The 19,772-nt window shown below is 41.9% G+C and overlaps 1 protein-coding gene across 11 annotated transcripts in view; it reads left to right on the forward strand.

Moving 5' to 3' along the window:
• The first annotated feature begins 6,187 nt into the window (after nt 1-6,187).
• The window catches only part of ADAM22 (ADAM metallopeptidase domain 22), a 132,701-nt gene continuing 119,116 nt past the window's right edge, over nt 6,188-19,772 (forward strand). For all 11 annotated transcript variants that reach the window (XM_064704237.1, XM_064704241.1, XM_064704242.1 and 8 more), the window contains exons 1-2: nt 6,188-6,320; nt 6,495-6,661. In XM_064704237.1, the coding sequence (XP_064560307.1) occupies nt 6,263-6,320; nt 6,495-6,661 (225 nt within the window). In that variant the 5' untranslated portion in view covers nt 6,188-6,262. The remainder of the gene's footprint in view (nt 6,321-6,494; nt 6,662-19,772) is intronic.

Consider the following 19,772-nt stretch of genomic DNA (forward strand, 5'->3'; position numbering starts at 1 on the left):
GTTTTTTTTTTTTGGTTGGTTGGAGTTTCTCTGGATGTGGGTTCTTCCTAGCTTTTTGTTCAGTCTTGAAAGTAAAAGTTAGAAAAAATTGCATTTCCCCCTAAAGCATTGCATTAATCTGCCAGTAAGTATCTCTTTCTTCTGCGTCTCTGCTTCCATCCCTGGGGCACAGGTTCCTTAGCTGCCCTGGTGGCCTCCACCTGTGCATGGCTACTGATACAGATAAGGATTGCTGCAATGGTAAGGGTGAATGTCACTGTTAGTAAATCTACTCATCAGATAAACAGTGTGTGTGTTTTGCGCATGAGTAAATGCAGTCCTAGAACATGTTAGCTCAACAGGCACTGCTAAGACAAGTTTTGAGCACATTGGAATATGGCTTTAGAATCTTGAAGGGGAAAAAAAAATAAATTGAAGTTTGTCATTAAAATATGAAGACTATTCATTGTAACCCAGAACAAGATTAGGAGAGTCGCTGCTACTGGTTGCAAAAAGCAGTTCTAGTCATGATGCAGATTTTGTTTACTGGTCACTTTAGTGTGTGTTAGAGTCCACTTTGTCGTATGTTCACTTGGTATCACAAGCCACAGTAAGCCTATTAACTATTTCTAGAACAGATTTGCTCAGCATATTTAATTATTTAAATGTATTTATTATCTTTTAAGCTTGTTTAAAAAAAGCTCCCACAGTTTTTACAAAAGTTTGAATGTGTTTATGTTACAATTTAAAAATAATAAATGAGGAAGGGTAGTTACTGGAACATGTCTCTCTGATTTCCTCATAGAGAGGAGAATTGAGTATTTTCAAAATATGTGGCAGTGATTGTGGGAAATGTCAAACAGTTCAGACAAGGCCTACCTCTTTGGTTTCTAAAACTGCACTTCTAATGGCAAACCTTGATTTATTTGCATGTATTTGTGATAATTAGATATTGAATAATTACAGTTTGAACCTTCTTCATAAGGATTTCTTCAAATGCACTTCATTTTTGAATTGTCTTGCTTTCTGTGACTGAGGAGCAGAAATGTTGTGTCTGTTCAGGTAAGTTACAGTGTGACTGTAAGGAGGAGAGGAAGCAGTTCCCAATCCGTGTGTGTGTGTGCACAGGGCTGTTCATACAGAGTACTGTGGGGATTAGCAATGCCACCACCACTCACACATGGGGAGGTTCTGCAGGGACCTCTGAGGTTGATGCACTCAGGTAAGCCCTGTGCTCTGCAGCAGCATCCCTGTGGGCAGCTCTTGCCCAACCTCCAGCTGCAGAACACTTGGCACAAAGCAGGAGGTGACTGTAGGGCTGGCTTTCCCCTCCAGCATTGCAGGGAAGTTAGTTACAGCCTGAGGTTTTGGCTCCTTAGATGTACCTGTGAGGGTGTGTGCACCTTCATGCCACACCTGAAGAGGCTCAGCTCTGACACACTCAGCTCATGTAGCTGGTGATGGTGTCTGTGAAGCTCTTGTGGCAGCCTCTGAGTGAAGCAATGTTGAAAAAATGGTAGCTGCTCTAACTAGTGGGGCATGTAGACATGGGACATGTTCTCCCTCCATGTTCTCCAGCTGGAGAATCTTTGTCCATGTGGCCTCTGGGCCATTGGCTGATAATAACCACCAGGAGCTGATAAAGACTGTTCACACTGGGCTTTTTAAATCATGTTGACAGTTGGTACCACAGAAGCATCAAATCACAGTCTACCTTGGTCTTACACTGAGTACTCAATGGTGGAAAGCATTTCCTTGCCCCAGTTTCATTCTCTAGATGCTTAGAATGTGAGAACTTTAGGACATGCAATTAAATTGTGTAAAGAATTATGGGAAATTCCTGAAATAGTGAAGTGTAAGATAAAACTACAATTAAATGTGATCAAGCATTCATATCCTTCTTGCATGACTAGTTTGGATGTTACTTGCATCACAGCAGGAAATGGTCTCCCCTTTATCCCTCTCATTTTTTCCATTATGCTTCATCTCATGTAAATATTCTTCTGGAAAATAAGCTATTTTCTTTCAAGTGCTTACTGCCACTCAGATTTAGCTGTAACCTCTATATGCATCTAATCATCACTCTTGAAGACAAATGAGGGGAAATTTTAGCAACCAATTGATCCAGAGCAATTGTACAACTTTCTTACACAGAATATATGTAGGTGGACTAGAAAATTAATACCAAAATTTATTTCTTAGCATAGCTAGTCCTCTGGACCCTGTAAAGAGATTATTTATGCTTGTTCTTAATAGCAAAAAGAAAAGTAAATCCTGTTGGTAATAGCACAGAATCACCACTGATAATCTGAAGCAGGTGAAGATAAATGTGAGTTAAGTCCATTAACCAGTTTACCATCTCTGAAGGTGACATAAGATGAACAACTTGGGTTTTTTTACTGAATTCTGCAAATGTTGCTTTTTAGTTCCTTGTTTTAGATAGTGCAGTTATCAAAAATAAATGCAGAGCACCCCAGATACAGCACTATAAAAAGATTTGGTAAGGAAAGCAGGGGTTTGGGTGTAGTCCAATTTAATTTGGGATAAAGAAGTTAAAGATAAGAGGATGAAGAAGTAGATTCAGGTGGCTGTCTATAATATTTTTATTTGTTTGGGATTTGTCTTGGTTTTGGTGGGCGTTTTTGGGGGTTTGTTTTGTGTTGGTTTTTTCATTGTGTTCTGAGTTTTTTTTGGTTTTTTTTTTTTTGTTGAATGGAGATCTCCCTTCAAGATTCAGTATTAAGTATTTGTTGAGTATGTGGACAGCTGGCCACAAACCCCAGACTATCACTGTGACCTTCAGTACTACAGGCAGTGGAGGAGGTGGTGCTGGTGTCCTCTCTGGGAAGTAGAGATGGGACACAAGGAAATGGGAGGCAGCTGCAACTGGTGATGCTCAGATTGGACATGAGGACAAAGTTCTTCACTGAGAGGTGGCTGGGCACCAGAACATGCTCCTCAGGGAAGCAGTCCCCAAGTGAAGAGTTAAAGGATTGGATGACACCATGTTGTGTTGTGTTTTTAGGTAGTCCACAACGAGAAGGGAGTTGGACTTTATGGGTCTTACAGATCTCTTCCAACATGAGGTATTCCATTAGTTGCTAGAAGAAGAAAAAATCTGTCCCCTGATGTGAAAGAGCTCATGACTCAGAGGTGGATAGTCTGCCACAGTCCACAGCAATGTTGAGGAACTCCCAGGAAAGTAAAACTAGGAAGTGAATCTCAATGTTCACTGCCTGATTTACCAAATTAATGTGAAATTGCCACCAATAAGATTTAAATATTTCTCTGTTGTAGATATCTTTTTGTGAAAATCCTTTCTTAGGATTTTTTCCCTTCTGAGAAGTTAAGAAGCCTCAGAAACAGAATGTAAACAATGTTTATCTGCTGCTGTAGAAGGCAACAGGTGGATCCCTGATTGGTCTCATGTAGATGTTTAGAATTAGTCACCACTCACGGCAGAGCTAGCTCTCTCTCTCTGTCCGAGCCACAGACCTTTGTTTTCATTCCATTCTATCCTTAGCTTAGCTAGCCTTCTGAGATGAAACTTTCCTTCTATTCTTTTTAGTGTAGTGATAATGTAAAATATATAATGAAATAATAAATCAAGCTTTCTGAACATAAAATCAACATTTTCGTCTCTTCCCTCATCCTGAAAATCCCTGTAAACACTGTCAGAGTTCTCTGAAGAGTTAAGCCTGTCAAATCATTCATTTCTAATCAGTGTGTACAATTAAGAAGGGATTTCAGACATAAAGATCAGGATTTACTTCCTTCAACATAGATTAGATCCTTCAACATAATAGTGATCTAGATAGTGACTTAGATCCTTTGACATAATATAGAAATTTTCAGAATTTATTTAAGTTTTCTCTTGAGAATTAATCTTTAGTGTTTACCACAGAAGTGATAAATAAATAAGCCAAAGAGTAGAAGATATAAATGAGAGAGTTTGCAAGGAGAGGAATGTAAAACCTTTTTCAGCTGTGTTTTGGCTAATTCCTTCTAGCACACACACTTTTTAAATGCTTTTATCTTTGTATTAGTTGGCTGTATTTCTAAAGAAAAAAAAAGTTATAAATATTATTCTTAAAATTAGTGAAGGGTTTGACCAATACAGAGTTGGCATACTAAAAAAAGAACTGCATTTATGAAACATATGTATCATACCTCACCATACCCATGGAGGACCCAGACTGGATAAAACTCTGCATTCATAGTTAGCTTAAAGCAGCCAAGCTTTGGCTGGCACTAGGTTGGTGAACCTTCCATGTGTAACACCTACACTACATCTGAACACTGGTGAGCAAGAGAAAAAAGAATTCTGTGATGTATGATCCAGGAAATGAGTGTATAACTGTACTGTGTATCTGCTGCTGAGTGGTGTAATGTATACCCAATGTCGTGGATTCTCACAGAAATACTGACAGAAGCAGCTGTGAAATAGTGTGCCAGTGGGGAAAGTTTGGTCTAACTGAAGTAACTGTAGGGATTGGCTGCAGCCTGAAATGCAAGGATTTATGACTTTCGTAAGAAGATTGAAGCATCATATTGTAATACTGATTTTTTTACTTTGCTATAAATAGTACTTTCTCATTCTCTTTATCCAGCTCACCCATGGGCTTCTTGACACCCCACACAAGAGTTTTATAAACTAATTTTGCATTGTTTCAGCAGCTGCTTCAGGCCTTAATGGATACTTTAAGGTAGTATTGTGTCTTGCCTGTAGTACCTGACAGCAGTATAAGCAGGACAGCGCAAAACTTACTTGCCACTTTCTCCTCAGAATTGCTGTATATTTCCACATGCAATACTCTTCTGTTTTCTTCACCTTGTTGGATTGTCATTGGCTGTCTTCATATCACAGAAACAAACTCTGAGAAACTGAATTTCCTCCATCTATCCTCTAATAGGTTCCTTTAATAAGATTATATATGTAAGTAAGACAAGCCCTACAGAGAAAAGGGGCCAGGAGTGCCGGCGTTCCCTGTCGGGTGACTCCGGGGAGCCGCTGTGCCCGGAGCACGGTGCTTCCCGCGGGGAGCTGTGCAAGGCAGAAGGGAAACGCTCCAGAGAGCAGAAATGGACGTGCCAGGTATCCTGGCTGCTGTCAGTGCAAGCAGTGCAAATGAAGTTGATCTGCATAATGGTCTTAAGATATTTTGTTTGTTTGTTTGCTCTTTTAATCTTTGAGACTACACTAAACAGGAGCTTTCAGTGGCATTATCTGTGATGCCACCTCCTCCTTTGTTATGTGTTTACAACTGGTACAAACCTTGCAGTGGGTAGTTAGGCTTCGTATTCTCTCGCCTGGATCGGTAGCGAGCTGCATCGGCCGCTGCCCTGCCATCCCTCCTCCTCTCTGCGCTCACCTCAGCTGCGTGCCATGGCCGTCCTTGCTATCGCCCCTTCCGAAAGCGGCGGGCAGAGAGGGGCCTCAGGCGACCGCCACTCTTGTCCCATTTTCATAAAGATGTGTTGTTAAGGGAGGTGGGATACGCCGTGCTGAGAGGCAGCGCTGCTGCTCTCGGCTTCCCGGTAGGTGGGAGTGTAGAATTGGGTTGCAGACGCAGCCAATCCCTCCGCTGAGGGAGAATTATTCTCGCGTTTCAGGGAACGGACATCGTGGGGACTCCTTGACACCTCGGCCTCTTGCTTAGTCCAGGAGAGCATGTTGTGACGTGAAAGGAAAGATTCTGCCTTGTAATCCTCTCGTTGTTAAAAGAGCCAGGAGATAGTAGAAATTTAAGAAGGGAACAAAAAATGTCGTAGAGAATGAAATTAAGGTTTGCTCAGAAAATGAGCACGTAAAGGAGGAGAGAGGGGCTGACGGCGGTACGGGCAGGGAGGGAGGGAAAACGCCCCGGCTGCCTCCCCGGAGAGCCCCCGCCCTCACCCGCAGCTGTCAGTGAGGGCAAGTTTTCGGCAGGGGTTCTCTCTCGCAGCCCCGGAGCGGTGCGGTACCGGGGCGGCCCTACGGGGCGGGGGCGACTGCGGAATCCCTGCGGCGCTGCCCGGGCTCCGGGGCTTCCCCTCCGCTCTCGCCCCGCTCCCTCACGCCCTGGCAAACGACTACATTTCCCAGCACTTCCCTCTTCAAGCGGGCTCTGCGGGGAGCCTCGCCGGCTCTCGCCATCTCCTCCGCTGGCAGGGGGCTCGGCGCGGCGGCGGGGCGGAGCTCGGCAGCCCCGGCCCCGCGGCAGCCGCGGCCCCGCAGCCCCCCCCGCCCGTGCAGGCGCGGAGCCGGCGGCGCTCGGCGGCGAGCGGGGCGGCGGGCAGCGCCATGCGGGCTGCCGCCTGCCTCCTCTGCCTGGCGCTCGGCGCCCTGACAGCGGCCGCAGGTGAGTGGCGGTGGCGGTGGCGGGGCAGAGCCGCCGCGCTTGGGGCGGGGGCGGCGGGGAGGGGGGGACGCTGCGCCGAGGCTGCTGCGGAGCCCCGCGGAAACGGAGCCCCCGCTGCAGCCTGCGCGCCGGGGGCGAGGGCGCAGCCGGGTGACAGTGCCTCTCCCTGCGCAGGAGGCGCCGGGCCGGCCACGGCGGCAGCGGGGCGGCAGCGGGGCGAGAGCCCCTTCGCGGAGCGAGAGAGCATCAGGCCGCTGCGGCTGGTCTCCGGCGAGGGCGGCGGCGGGGCGCGGTGGCCGGCGCTGAGCACGCGGGTGCGGAGCGAGGCGGCGCGGGCTCAGGTAAGCGCCGGGCGGGGGCAGAGGGGCCGCGCAGCGGGGCCGGCAGAGCGGAGATCCCGCAGCCTCCGCCACGGGGGCTTGCACCGCCGGGGATAACGCTCGGGGCAAAGCGATGCTCGCTCGGCTTCCCGCAGGAGCGCGGGGAATGCCCGTCCTGGGCAAGGGCGCTCGAATTGGTTAAGGTGGTCCCCGTGCCTGTCAGTGCCCTCCCCCGGGCGGCAGCGGGCCCGGGCGGGCACAGCCCGCTGCCTGCGGCCGCCGGGGCACCCGAAATGAAAGTTGCGGTGCCTTTGCGACAGCGGGGCTCGGAACGCTGCGGCTTCATTTCGGCTTGTGGCTGAAGCGTGGGCAGGGTGGGTTTGTGTTCTGGGGACTCGGATGTGTTTTTAAAAATAGAAACTGTACATCGGAAGGGAATTGCTTGAAATGTAACATGTGAGCTAAGCACAGGATTTAACGTACATATTGCTTGCTACCCAACCCGGGGTGTGTTTTCAAGTTCCATAGAATCATATAATCATTGAGGTTGGGAGAGACCTCTAGATCATCGAGTCCAACCATTAATCTGGCTCTATATGTGTTAAAAAACATATTTTGATCATATGGAGCCCAATCCCTATAACTTTTAACAACCTCATTTTGTATTAAAATACTGTGATTTTCATCTTGACCGCTTTTGTTTGAGGTGGTACATGGCTGTTACATCTGAAGGAAAGAAACATTAAGTCCATATTGTATTAGATGTAGAACATAAAATCTGAACATTTGAGGTAACTGCTGACATACAAGATGAATTGCAGGCCTCCGTTTCCTCATTTTCTAATTGACTGTCATGTGTTTAAGAAACAAAATAGATGAGAAATTGTCTCATATTTCTTTTTTATAATCCATGAAGTATAAGAACTGACAACTTGCATTCTCTTTGTTTTGTTAAATAATAAACAAGCTCTTCATAGCATATGTATTTGCCTCTAAATGTGATTTACTCTATGTAAAGGTTTTTCAGATATGATGACCATATTTACGGTACAATAATATACTCTTCTCAAAGTTCATAATGCTTTGTTCAAAGAAGAAAAAAAACTCCTTTAGGCATTTCAGGATTCTTTGAAGACCCCCAAAAAGTCACAAGTTCACACACTTTGTGACATGTCTGTTTTAATGGTTGCATTTAGCTTTAGTATTAGACTTAAAACACTGGTCTTACAGAACAAGCTGCTAATTAATGGGTTTCATTATTCTGAATGTCTCAGCTTTTATTCACCAAATATTAAGCTCATGAAATTTTCAAGTTATCCTGATCTAGTTAAGTTGTTAGTATGAATATTAGTCTAAGCAGAAAAATATTAGTAGCATGGATGGTTTGGAAAGGGTTAAATATGTTTACTTCACAACAACCTCCGCAGTAAACTAATGTTAATGTGTAAAAGCTCTGATGTAAGTGTAAAAGCTACTACAACTTTTCTTCTTGATCAAGAAGTTTCCCCACTGCTGCTTAAAATATTCCCAGCCTCTTCCATGGTATCTGGTGGTTGTTACTCATGGAAGGATACAGTAGCTGACAGTGCTTTGGACAAAATAAATTGCCAAGCAGGCCGAAGGAACTGGAATGAAGCAGCGGAGACTTTCTGTGATTCTGGCACAGAGCATGGTCACATCCTAATTGCAGGATATTGCATGCCCTGCCCAGGGATCTGAGTCAGCTCGCCGGTGATGGACCAGCAGCAGCACGGCTGCCTTTGCTGTGCTCCGGTTGTGTCGGAGCTGCCTTCAGGAAGGTGCTCGTCAAAGTTATGGACTAACTTCAGAGTGAACTTTTATGGTGCTTTTGGGTGTCTGGTGAATGTCACATGAAGTAGAAAGATGCTGGATTCTCCTCCCACATGAAGAGACGCGCCATGCCTGCCCTGAAGAGTTAACAGTCAGCGGCATATAAAGAGTAGGGAACAGAAGTGTCCTCTACATCAATAACATTTCCATATCTCTTTGACTGTTTTATGGTTAAATACACTCTTGCTGTCTCCATGTTCTGTCCATTGCTAATAGTCTTTGAATAGCTGTATTTGAGAGTTAGAAAAACTGGTCTTGAACAGAGGTTTCAAACCAAAGCTAACTGCCTTCTGGGTTAGTTAAGGGAGCATGCTTCTTTGAGGAGGTAAAAGCACTCGAGAAGAGTCCTTGGTGAGTGAAGGACTAGCAACCATGTCAGGAAAAACAAAGATTCCTGAATGGGATGGTGCATTCAGACTAGCCAACAGGACTGTTGTTGAATTAATATAAAACAATGTAGTTGGATTTGAATCGGATAAAGATAAAAGGGGTGGGGGGGAGAGAGAGATAAGCTGGAGAGAAGGAAGTTGCATTAAATCGGATTGGATTCCTTTAATTCCTGGATGAAAGCTTTAGCTGCAGAAAGGGCAGAAGTTGAACAAGAAGGATGCAAGCCTGAGTTCAGAAATGCACAAAGGCAAATGAAGATGATCATACAGAGGAATGCAGAAGAAAAGCGTGGCCTTTGCAGATCAGGAGTTTTAGAACAGGATCATGATGGAATTGAGCCAGAGGATAATATGAGAAAAGAGGATGAGAGGAGGTAATTGAAGGCAGAAGTGACTGGGATGCGATGGATGGCGGATTTCTTAAAAGTAATGGTTTGTTTTCAGTATTTATCGAGGTTTTTCTTTAGCAACTTCCTCTGTTTTGTTTGTTTTGGGGATTTTTGGGCCACTGCCATCAGAGTTGAGTGACTTCTCTACCTGCATACTTTACTATTAAATAGTAAAGGAAATAGTCTATATACTCATCTTAGAAACCCAGAATGTAATTACTTAAAAACATAATTAATGTGCTCACAGTTGTGGTTGTCCAAGATTGCTGAACCTCAGAATACAGCACAAGGCAAATGTTGCAGGCTATTGCATCTTCATGTCATTAATGTTCTAATGTACAATATATAGTGGACATTGGAGAATTCACGTGACTTTGGGTTTCTGCTTTTAATTCCATTGCAGAATGCAGTCATTACTGGTATCTGTGACACTCCTGTATTTCAATCTCTCTGTTCCTCAAAGGGCGCCTTTGGCAGCTGCACAGCACTTAATGTATAGAATAATCAAGATAAGATATAGCTAAAAATACACTAATATTATATTGTCATTAATGCAATCCAGGATCTTAGCAATGGACACCTAATTTACTGGTGCATAAATAAGTGTATTAGAAGATGAGAGTCCTCTATGTCAGGGACATTCAGTGAAGGCTAATCTAGTATTTTTGTGTTTAAAAGAAGGAAAGTTCCCACCTTTGACATTTTTAAGGAACCTTTTAACTTTGTGCCTTAAGCCATATTTTGGTATTGTAAGACGCACATGAGAAACCACAAGTTTTGCAGTATTTTCCTTTAGTCAATACTGTGCAGGCATGTTCTTTGTTAAAATATGGGAATGTGTAAATATCCCTCCCCACTGCCTGTATTGCCATTATCCATTTTTAATACATCTAAGTGTTACATGGAAGTTTGTGAGATTTTCTATGATTTTCAGTGGGAACAAGGTTCTGACCTGCTATGGACAGAGATTCACTCCTCTCTGCTGGTTGTGCAGGATGTCCATGATATAGCAATTTCTGTTTCTCAAGCTGATTTTCACTTGCTCATTGCCCGTTGTCATTAAGATACGTTGGATTCCTTCAAAGAGAGTAAAAGGGATGACCTGGCTGTAGGGAGAGCCTGGAGGGGCTCCAGGGCTGAGCTGAATCTGGAGGCAGAAGTGCATGTTGTTTGTAGTCAGAGTGAGTCAGTGGTTTTCAGTAAAGAACCTGCTTGTCTTCTGCAGCCTGCGTTGTTTGTGACCAAATGATACAATTGCACACATCTATTTGGAATGATGGCTTGCAGATTTCTTAAATGATTTCTTATTGCTAATAATGAGTTTCAGAGGAGCTTTGCTCTGTCATGCTGAGTTTGCATAGCTCTGCTTGCTCTTGGATTTGAAATCTTCATTAGTTATTTGAGTGTTGTCTAGTCTTTGCTATTGGATTCTCTGATTTATTGTCATCTCACTCAAGTCTTCAGACAAGATATCCAACTTCTTTGCAGGTGCTTCTGAAATTGCTGACTCTTGCTTTCTGTTCTGATGCTGTCAATTTCTGTTGGTATTGTAGGTTACTGTGTTGGGTAGCTCCAACGAACAGTAATTTTTTTTCTTAAAAAAACAGCTCTGACTGTTGAGTGGCTTATAAAATATCAAGAGTTTGGGACTGATGGATGGTGACTGCTGAAAAAGAGAAGTGTCATCAGAAATTGCTTGATTTAAAAAATTATTTTCTGCCCACTTAATCAAATGACTTGAAGAAATTTAGGCACAATTTTTGATCATCCTAACAGAAAACCAAAGGGAAGGAGGCTAAACTGGGAAAGGGGCTATAGTGAGTAATAACATGCATTTGGTTTATTGCTGAATTTGGTTTTCTTCCTGCCTTGTTGCCTTTTAAGATTTGTAAGGCATTAGAAAAAATGTGTGTGATACTTTACTGTATGTTCAGTGTATGCAGTTCTGCAATGAAATACTTCACCAACATGGCAATTTTTTATGAATATGTGAATGATGGTTAAAATATTCATATTCTAGATGCAGGTCTTACCTTCCTGAAGAAGAAAAAAACTGCTTAAAACAAAACTTTGCTATAGATTGTGTATTGAATGATGTAAGGACATTGAGGGCTTCTTTTGATTTCTGAGATACACCTTTTTATAAAGAACTCAAAGTGTGTTTTAGTGTTTTATAGGCAAAGAATATTTCAAATTCCTAATTTATCCTTCTTTGCAAGCTCATATCAGGAAAAGTCTTTCCCTGCTTGGTAATGAGATTTGTTATGACAGTAAATGTATAAGTCCAAAAAATCATCCAGCAAAAAATCTCTGATAGCTGCTGCTTCAGAGTTCATGTTTTGTGTCATCTTCTCATGCTTGTGCCATAGCAGCTGCAAAAGGGAGATATTCCTAAAGCTATGGCTTAGCCTCATAAAACAGGCTTATATACAGCCAAAAAGGATCATAAAGGCTCAGACGTAACAATTTGTATAGAAAATATTTTCCCAGCATTTGCTCATTGCATGATTAGTGTAGACTGCAAAGTCTGACAGAGCAGTGCTTTCCAGCTCTGGTGATGAATGTATCTGTATCCTGGTCTGTGTTGGTGCCCCTGAGTGCAGGATCACACTGAGTATTCTTTCTGCCACAGTTTCACTGTGTACCTGTTTTGGGGCTCCTACAGCAGCTAATCACCTATATCAGCTATAACATATGCAGGTTGTAGAAGTGTGTTGCATCCCGAGCAGTGTCTTGATAAACTGATGAGATTTATCCATGTTCTGGAGGAACTACATGTGGAAGTTAAGATTCACTCTGAAATGTTTGCCACAAGAGCATTATGGGCTTTTATGTTAAAAGGTCATGGTAGATATATTATCCTGCTGGTAGTCCGGGTCCCTTTTGTGGTTTTCCCAATAATCATGCCAGTCTTTAAGTGACTCAAAATGAACAACTTTTTTAGGGCTTTGCTTCTGAAAACATTATCACAGTTATCCTGTCAAACAGTGCTTAAAGGTCAATCAAACTGTATAAAATCTTCAAAAGCCTGATAAGGTTCAGGTCTGTAAATTGTGGGTCCTTCTAGCTAGCACTGGCTCAGTGCTTTTCCCTCACCAATTAGCTCAGCTGAGGTTTGTGGTCCTTCCACTTATTGCTGCCTTCCGCTGGGTTTCCTCCCTGGAGAGGATGGAAGATGAGGATCCTTGTCTTCTGCTCCCATGGGTTTGAGCCAAGGCTGCCTCTCCCAAGCAGACTGTTCTGCTTCAGGGGAAGTACCTCACATGTCAGATGATTAAATTGCCAGCCCAGGCCCATGTGTATTCTCTCAGTCTGGATAACTGTGGAGGTAGAAGGTGAAATCCAATACTGTCAGAGGATCAAGACTGGACACAGGATTTTGGTGTCTTCCTATGCAATCTATCTTTCTCTTCATTTAATGATGTGGTTCAGTGTTTTCGTCACTAGATAATATTTTTTCAGTATTGTTTTTTCTAGAAATAGTGTAATTGTTTCTTGCATGTTAACCAAAACCACTGTATTCAGTGTCTCCAAAAATTACCGTGACTCCCATCTTGTCTTCCATTTCTCTAGTTTTGTCTTATTTAATTGATTTTAAACAATGCCAAATTTGCCCTAATTGTCTGTGGAAAAATTTCAGACAAGAGAGCCTTCAGTGTCCCTCTATTTCCCTTCTTTCTTTTGGCTTGCCAGTGGTCTCCTAGGTAGTGCATGGATACGCTGTTCTGTGGAGATGTCTTTTGGAGCACATACATGATCCTAGAGATCTGTCGCATGAAATTTAGCTCTTCATAGCTGCAGATGCTCCCTGAAAATGCTCTTCTGGGGCCACTGCAATAGTTGCATTAATCTGCAGAGGAGAAAACATTGCTGCAGGGGTGAACTGTGCAGCGGCAGCTGTGCTGAGCCACAGCCAAGCGTGGATGTGGAACAACATCACTCTCCTCAGATGGAAGCATGTTCAGTGCAGATGAGAGCTTTGGACACTGAAGATTACATCTGTGCAAGCTTTTAATACTTCAGTGGGAGGACTGTGTGAAGGAAGGCTTATGTTTTTTCCCAGATGCTTTATTGTTAAGCTGAACAGAAAGGTGGCTGAAGTGCATGCACACACGGTCAGGCTGTGTTCTGCCAGGCTGTGGCATGCACTGCCATGATGGGGCTTGGCCAGTTGGGTAAGTCCAAGTGGAAAAAGTGGAAAGTCAGTGTCACTTGAAGTAGAAGAATTATGAAGAAATCAGAGAAAGTGGCCAATGACATAGAGCGGTTTAAATTGCTGAGTCACTAGGAGTCCAGCTTAAAAATTTGATTCAGTGAAAGTAAGTTAAAAGCCTGCCATTGTTGCTGTACGTTTGCCCCCAGACAATGAAATTTGGTGATTCATCTGGTAATTTGACCAGCTCCGGTTTCTCTACCTAGGCTAAATTCACTCTTAAGTGTTTCTTTCTTCCTTGTTTTTAAGTGAAATGGGTGTTACCAGACCAGAGACCTGTAGCAAGGGACTTGCTTTATAAAAAGCATACTCCAGAACGTGGTATTAATACAAAGTTTAGAAAAATTTGTGTGGGTAAATGCCTTCTAATGAAAGTGTGATGTGGAGGAATGTGGAGGCTAGAGCCCTGACTTACAGCTCAAAAATTGCCCAGAAGAATAGCAGTATGTGGGAATACACTCTGTTCCAGAAATGTCTCCTTAGAGTATTTCAACTCCTGCAATTCTGTGGGAATGAAAAAAATCTGTCCATCAGTTGTTTCAGAAAATATATACAGTGAGAATGTTGTTTCATTTTGGTCTTCTAGGCTGTATCAAGGGAAAAGCCAAGTTTTGAAATTTGCTTTTCTTGCACTTTTCAACTTGAAGCAGGACTTTGATACTTGAATGTAGAGGGTGAGTCATATTTTAAAAGTATTATCTGTGGAATTGATTGAGCAATGTATTGGCATGCTTAAGAGTCTGCAAGTTTTGTCAAGCTTTTTGTTAGCCTCTAATACTGACAGGAGGTTGGTAAACTTTCTGTTGGTGCCCAGAGTCCATTCCTGGGAGAAGTTAACCTTGTTGGTAGGCTTTAGGTGTCAGAGTGCTTGTTACTTCCAATGGGCAGAGCTAATCTTTTGGTGGTAAGCTTTCATTTGTATGTAAACTAAATGGAAAACCAATTGAAATTGTTTGGAATATGTCACTGTGTTGCTGAAAGAAGGTTTGGTCACTGATACTGGTATAAAGGACCAAAATTAGTGTGGACTCCTTGTACTACATTTGAATGCTTTATTTGTAATGTAAAGGCAGCTTAATGTAGATTGTAACTTACTTGTAGGTTTCTCTCATAGTGGAATTCTGTTCCTTCATTTCTGAAGACTACAAGAGATGCTGAAAAGAGGGCCTTTAAATGTTATTGATTCCTTTCAGATCTTGGAAAACATGCAGCTAAAAATGACCTCAAGGCACCATCTGCTTCAGCAAAGGAAATGCCTTCACTCCTCCTGACTGCTGGATCCGTTGAGTTTTCCTTGTTGCCTAAATGGTGCTCTTGCACAATGCTCTTTTCTCCAGAGAGATGACACAGAGATGCAGATGGGCTCACGCTCAAGGGCTGCCCTCAGCCCGTGCCTTGCTGCCCTTGTTCCGTCCTGTGCCCTGCAGATGGGTGATGTGCTGCCTGTTTGCCTCTCCGCTGCAGCTGTGCGCGGGCAGCGTCTCGCTTGGGTTCTGCCCACTTAAACTGCCAGGCAGAGGGGAATTGTACTGAGGATGGATTGTCCTTGCTGGAGGCCTTTCCCTCTGGTCTCATCTTTCTTCACAAAGTAGTTTCCCCCTCTGATTGCAGCCAGGTCCTGGGCTGCTGAGTGATACAGATGGAATACATTGCACTACTGCTGCTGTAGTATTTTTTCTGACTCCTAGGCATGCCGGTACCTTGCTTTTCCTGTTAGATCTGGCTTTCTGAAAACTACAGTCACTGTGGGGAGCAATGGAAACTGGTGTTTCTGGGTCACAGGGTGAGTCTTTGGTTGCTCTGCTCCCTGTCTTAGTTTAAGGAGTGTGATCTTCAATGGTTGTCAAAGTTTTGTATGCATTATGGCAGGAAAAGATTCTGAACTTTTCAAATTTTCATTCATGACTTTTCTTTATTTTCTATATGTAACCTTGTGCTTGATTAATCACACTTATAACAACCTATTTGATCATATTTCCCCTGGCCATTTGATGAAGAATTTTTTTTAGTGTGTTTTTAAGACATGAGATTGAGCAGTAACCAGTTTTTTGGTTTTGTCCCAGTAGTGATACATTTAAGACCCCTGGCACTCCAGTTGGATGTAACCTTTTATACATGAATTCTTGCTGCTTCCGTTTCAGAAAAAGGGGAAAAAATTTGACTTCCCAAAAGCTCTTGCAGTTCTTCCTTTCATAGTGATTTGAAGACTTGCAGTAATTAGTCTCATAGGAAATCAAAACTTATAAACAGAATTTCAGAATCAAATTAACATCATCCTCTGCACTTAAAAGCACAACGAGTGTGAGATCTGGTGCCACAGGGCTTTACTGGTGCTGGAAGCAAGTGTTGGATTGATTCTTGGGAGGCAGCATCTTGCCCATTCAGTTGCCCAAATTTGTCCTATAAGATGTGTGAGATCAAATGGTAGCTCCTGCTAAATTTGCTGGCAGTGACAGCCCAATAGTTTTCTTCTCTTCATTGTTCCACTTAACGTTTAACCTGGGGTGAATTTTTGAAAAAGATGCAGTGGAGGTGAGGAGGGAGAGCAGGAAGAGAAGCTTTCAGAAGGATCCATGCTGGTACCCAGGCACTGACTCTGCAGCAGTGGCACCTGTGTAGCATCTTGCACCAATTTGTGCTCAGGGCTTTTTTCCCTTGTGCTCTTCCCCCATATATATTGAGTAAATTCAAGCAGTGTCTGTGTTCAAACACACAAATATACAAAATAGGGGAGTTTGTTGTGATTTTTTTCCTACTGGGAAGACTAATTACTGGCATTTTAGAGGTACAAGTGGTTCTTGCTTCATTGATACAATGATGTTTATATGGAGAAAAGCTATTTTAGGTCATGTTTACGACCACAAGGAACTGGGCCCTGGCATTCCACTCTAGCTGATGGTGTTTAGCTCTCGCTGTGCTCCACCCTCACTTGGCATGGAGAACAGATGTGTGATCCAGGACTTAAAAATGAACATGCATCTATTAAAATATATTCTTATTTCTAGCTTTGCTTCAGAATAAATAACTGATTTACTAAATGTGCCCCAAAGAGGTAGTTGTGAAAATGTTTTTATCAAACCATGATCCTGTTCTGCAGTTTCTTCATTAAATAAACTCCACCCCACCAAATGCCCCAAAGATATTTAGATTTATGCATTGGATAAAAAGCAATTCTTCATGAAGAATGTCAAATATTGATGATTAATGCAATAAATGAGTGCCTATAAATATTATGAAAATACTAGGGAAAATAAAAAAAGGGATTTTGCAGTTGTTTAATATGCTATGATATGTGGATCCAGTTCAGTGATCCTGAACTTTTGATTAAAGTCTGATATTTTCAAATGGCAATAGAGAAGACCTGAGGAAATAATTTTACAGTTATATTTTATTGTGTATTTTTGAAAGAAGATTCTTTGACTTGGAATACATATTTTTAATATTAGACCTAGGCTTATTTTTGAATTTTGTCTCTTGGAAAAGTTTTATTTTTTTTCTTCCCAGTACATGTGAAAAAGTAATTTTTTGAAGAGATTTCTTATTTTACACAAAGCAACAATATACTGCATAGCTCTGGATTTATTACAACAAAACTGAGGCTGAAAATTTTCTTTTTAGAGTGTGTGCATTTTATGTATCCTATTATAGAGTGCTAATTGGCACTGTATTTCTCTACTTTAGCATAAACTTATTTGTAATGATTATTTTCAAAACAACAAATGTAGGTAAATCTACATAAGATTTTTAGTGTATTTTTCATTGGATTTCATGAATATATTTATTTTGATTTCCCACTGGCTTATCTGTGTCCTCACTGAACTTAACTTAGATTGTTTCATACACACTTAAGGGACTGTCAACAAGCTGAGGTTTCTATTCTATGACATGGGGGAGGGAAAATTAAATTAATATCCAAGGAATCTATTGCTTTGTAAATGTGACTGACTCATGAAATGTCTGCTATAAAATCTCATTGTTCTTACAAGCTCTGAAGCACACTTTTAAAGTTTTTTCTTCCTGTAACATCCTGTATTATTTTATCTCTTGATTCTCCTGATGCTTTTCTTTCAAGTCAACAAAATTGATCAGAATCTTTTAATTAGAAACTACAATGCTATATATAGTAGTAAATAGAAATTTTTTACATCAAGGGGCAAACATATAAATAGGATTTTCTCCTCAATTTTTTACAAGATTTGTTCATTTTTGACAGAAATTTTTGTAATCTCTTCCAGCAAAACTTATTTAAAAGTATCTAAGTGCTTACTAAGGATACTTCTCAAGGAAGAAACATGTAATGAAGAATTGCACATCACATTACAACAAATTTTTAATTATCTTTCCTTATTTTTTGAGTAAAAATATTAGTCATCATATTACTGCGCTGCTTTCAATACTCAGCTAATTATACACAATGTGAGGAAAATGTCTAGATTTTCCCCTTTAAAATTCTTGTGAGTTTGATTATTTCAGAAAGTGCATGGCTTGTAGATGTTTCACTGGTGATTAAGATATCTGCCCTATTTGAAATGGAAATCTTTGAGGTACATTTAAGGTTACCTCCGGAGCAGTGCCCTGGTGTTGATCTGCAGTGATGTGTGTTGGTTGTAGTTGATGTGTTTGTTCCCTTTGCAGATGCTCATTCTTGGGGCCAGGGTCTGCAGAAATCTGATCCCCAGCAGGAGTACTGAAGGGACATCATTATTATGCTGTTTCTTTGTACTGATAAATAGTCATATTTGGTACTGATTGTCCATCTCCTCTGTTACTGCAGTGATCCCTGAGGCATGGAGCAGGTGATTTAAAATAATTGGAATCACATTGCTCTTGGTTTGGCAGGAAGGTTTGCATACCACTTTTGTTTTTGTAGAATTCAAGCTTTTAGTCTTTGCTTTAGATAAAATATCTTTGTGCTTAGTGATTTGAAATAATCTTTTCCACTCCATTTACTCTTGATTCCTTTCAGACATTCACTAGCATGCTTAAACTTCACAGTCTTTAACAGAAGTTAGCTCTACATAGTTGCATTAGGTGCATGGGGTGTTCAGTACTTTCTGTAGTGGGCTTTGCAGGTCAGGGCAATTATGCACCACTAAGTACTGAGCACTGCACCTGAAGCAGCTGATTTCAGAGCTGTTATTGGTATTTTTCTTCTTCAGTTGCATGACATAAAAATTTCAGAACCTTTTGATTGTGTTGGAAGCATTGCATTGCACTCTTCCATTAAGTTGTTCAATTGTTCTTTCCTGGCTCTTGTTCATGTCCTGCACTGAGTGCATCTTCTGCTGCATCTTCTGGTCTCCAGGAGCTCCCCTTTCATGTCTCAGTTGTCAGCCACTGATGTGTCAAGCTGATGGTTGTTGCAAAAGCCTCACATTTTCTGAGAGAGTTGCTGGGTTTGAGAACTGAATGATGTAGTTCATTGTCTTTGATGGTTTAAAGAGGGCTTTGCGGGTGTTTTTCTTGTTACTTCTGCTTGACTGAGGTGGTGTAGATGGAAAAGTACTCATTTCCTCTCTTTGGGTTCTTTTATTGATGTATGTCCATGAATGTGAGCTCCTTTGCAGCTGGCCATTTTACCTATTCACTGGGCAGGCAGGTTAGAGGTGCTTAAAGGTAATGCAGACCCAAGACTTTTAAAAATCCATTTCTTTATTTTGTGGTTCTTAAGCAGATATTTAGAAGAACTGTTAAACTAAAAAATGCATTGTCTGGAATTCTTAAGGTGCAGTTTTTTGTTACAGTGGATGAGATTTTTAGCTGAAAGGCAGAATCTGTCTTCCTCTTCATTCTCTCTTGGGTGTCCCCTTTGACTTCTTTCTGTTGCATCTACATTGTGGTTTATTTAGATCAGTTTATTTGTCTGACAAAAACCAGACAAATCTCCAAGTGGTGATTAATTTTGTGCTGCTGATCTGACTTGCTGGCTAGCCACATGAGCTGACAAGGGAGAGTTGGTGGGAGCACATTGCCAGGATGGGGCAGAACTGTTCATTTTTGGCAGCAGCCCACAGTGTGCAGTGTGACGGTGCTTTACAAACACGTGTCAGGAAGGGATGCAGTTTCTGGAAAGGGATGAGTTTGTCAGGCTATCCAGAATGTCTTGGTATCTTGGTACGTTTGAAATGCCCTTGAGATACACTTGATTGCACTTGAGCTTAAACTTAATGGTAAGTTTCTGGGTTGGCATCATGTATCTTGGGGAGTGGTCACATCTGTGTAATGTTTTTCATATTAATTTATTCATACATATTTTCTCCCTTAAATCCACATTAACAGTTTCTGTCAGG

The sequence above is a fragment of the Zonotrichia leucophrys genome, chromosome 2 (genome assembly GCF_028769735.1).
Source record: "Zonotrichia leucophrys gambelii isolate GWCS_2022_RI chromosome 2, RI_Zleu_2.0, whole genome shotgun sequence".
Classification (NCBI taxonomy): Eukaryota; Metazoa; Chordata; class Aves; order Passeriformes; family Passerellidae; genus Zonotrichia; species Zonotrichia leucophrys.